This window comes from Triticum aestivum, chromosome 4D, assembly GCF_018294505.1.
Source record: "Triticum aestivum cultivar Chinese Spring chromosome 4D, IWGSC CS RefSeq v2.1, whole genome shotgun sequence".
NCBI lineage: Eukaryota > Viridiplantae > Streptophyta > Magnoliopsida > Poales > Poaceae > Triticum > Triticum aestivum.
Window position 1 is genome coordinate 9,003,680 of NC_057805.1, and position 2,241 is coordinate 9,005,920.

Genomic DNA, 2,241 nt, shown 5'->3' on the forward strand with positions numbered 1-2,241 from the left:
TCTTCATTTGGCCACGCAGCTTTGATCTTGTGGCCTCCGGGCCACAGATTTGTCCACTCGATTTCAATGGTTTTGTCTGCTGGCCAATTTAGAACGGGAGCCAAGTGCCCCACTCTGGCAATGTGGCCATGCTCCAACCAAAACTATAGGTTGCAGCTTGGAAGCTCACAGTGTTGAATACTTACAAAGTCTATGCATTGATTTGCTAGTGTTGTTAGCTGCTGCTGGTGAGGTAGTTATTAACATCCCTTTCACCGCTCACTGTGTAGGGTATCCTATGTTTTCGGTCACTTTTTCGTTAATTAACTGGACAATTCTCTTCTGCATGATTGCCTCTGCCTGCAAAACCAATTGCACTACTAGGATTACCTTTTCTTTTTGCAGAATAAACAACATGGAAACCCAGCCAGCAAGTCCCCAGGAGCAGAGCAGACCAAGACTTTGGAGCCGGGGAACAAAATGATTTTCACATCAAGAAGCCTCACATTACACAAATCCTCTGCTGCTAGCACTAGTAAAATTTCAACCACCCCACAAACCTTCTCAATTTGTCTGTCTGGTCAACAAGAAGCTGCTGGTGAAAATAATGTACAGTGTGAGGCGAGCATGTCGCATACGGTCTCCCTCCTGATCTCCTCGAAGATGAGGGTCTCAATCCTGGCGCCGATCTCCCTGACCTCAGGCTGGAGCCCCCTCCATTGCTGCCCGGACTCTGACAGGTCCAGCTCCACCATCCCGGGGATCTTGTAGATGTCCCCTGCGATCCTCTCCCACGACGAGATCTGCTCCAAGATGGACTTGCCGGCCGTCTCTTCGTCCTCTTCCTCTGTCGCCTCCATTGAGATTGCGCGCGCCTTGTCGCCGTGGACGTCGTAGGTGAAGCACGGCGAGGTGGGGCCGTGGAAGTCTGAGGATGGTGCTGACGGTGAGCTCCCGGAGGTCGATGGCTTCTCGTCCTCCTCCCCTGTTGTTCAAAGAACAGAGCAAAACAAGAAAGATAAAATCAGCCTACTGGACAAGACTGGGTCCATGGCGTGATGAATTGAGACAAGAGAGCTTACAGCGGGAATGCACCGGAGACTCGTCGTCGGAGTGCAGCTCCAGGACGGAGACCGGGCTGAGCTGCCGCGACGAGTCCACCTCCATGTCCGTCTTCCACCTCGCTGCTCCCTGTCGCTCGTACCCGTCGCCGTCGTCGTCGTCAAACTCCATGGCACGGGCATCGCATTCGCCGCTGTGACCGGCGGAGCGCCGCAGCCGGCGGAATTCGCGGTCGCCGACGCCGGTGAAGCACCCGCCGCCAAGATTTTCCCAGCGGAACGCGCTCCTCATGGCCTTGCTCAGCGCGGACCTCAGGTCGCCAATGCTGCCGCTCCTCTTCTTGAAGCCGTGGTTGCAGAGCCTGAGCAGCCGCTGGCACGCGGCCACGGGGCAGCAAGCCCCTCCTCCTCCTCCGCCGCCGCCTCCACGGCCGCGCCGCGGCCTCCGAATCTTGGCGGCCTCGACGAGGAACGGCTCCTGCTGCTCCTGGAGCAGCTCCGACAGCCTCCTCCCGGCGGCCATTGCCGCTCCTGGTTAGCTCCCGGCCCTTCTTGGAGCCGCACACAAACGCCGACACAACCCGCAGTAGCTCACTGACTAAGAGCACGAGGAGGTGGCGGCAATGCCGGTGTGCTCAGTGCATTGCAAGGGGGTGGCTCCGTCCGTCCATTGAAGCGGAGGCGGCGGCGGTGATTGGGGGTGGGAGAGGGTCAGTGCGTGGGTTCTCTTGTACGCATGTGTGGGAGGTGAAGCCAAGATGGAGTGGAAGGGAGGGAAGGGATCATAGTATTCTCATATGCTGGGGCTGGGCTGGGGATGGAGAAGGAGGTGCTGTGTCGTGCAGTGTGTCTGCTCTGCTCGATCGGGGTCCCCGGGACACGGTTGTTGGGTAGTGGAAAGGTGTGTGGTCATGCGGCGGTCCGAGGCAGCCATGGAGGGACAAGGAAAAGAGTAAGAGGAGGTGAGAGCTAGGGCAAGTCCAGCGCAAACCCCAAACCAGATCACCAAATCAACCCCGTTCAAAAAAAAAAACCAACACCAAATCAACCATAAGGGCGTCTCCAACACCGACCCTCGAACCACCCGCAGCTCCAACGCGGTCCTACATCGGTCTGTAAGAGCAACTCCAATGGGGCGACCCATTTCGTCCGCCGCCGTCCGTTTGGGTCGGCGCGGACAGAAAAGTCGGCCCAACGCGCC

At 57.7% G+C, this 2,241-nt stretch overlaps 1 protein-coding gene across 1 annotated transcript; it reads right to left on the reverse strand.

The window, feature by feature from the left end:
* Positions 1 to 351: 351 nt before the first annotated feature.
* On the reverse strand, positions 352 to 1,940 carry LOC123099369 (uncharacterized). Its single transcript, XM_044521540.1, has 2 exons — positions 1,062 to 1,940; positions 352 to 964 (listed from the first exon to the last, which is right to left on the reverse strand). Exons 1-2 carry the CDS (start codon positions 1,561 to 1,563, stop codon positions 561 to 563), a joined length of 906 nt encoding a protein of 301 aa, XP_044377475.1. The 5' UTR covers positions 1,564 to 1,940; the 3' UTR covers positions 352 to 560.
* Positions 1,941 to 2,241: the final 301 nt, after the last annotated feature.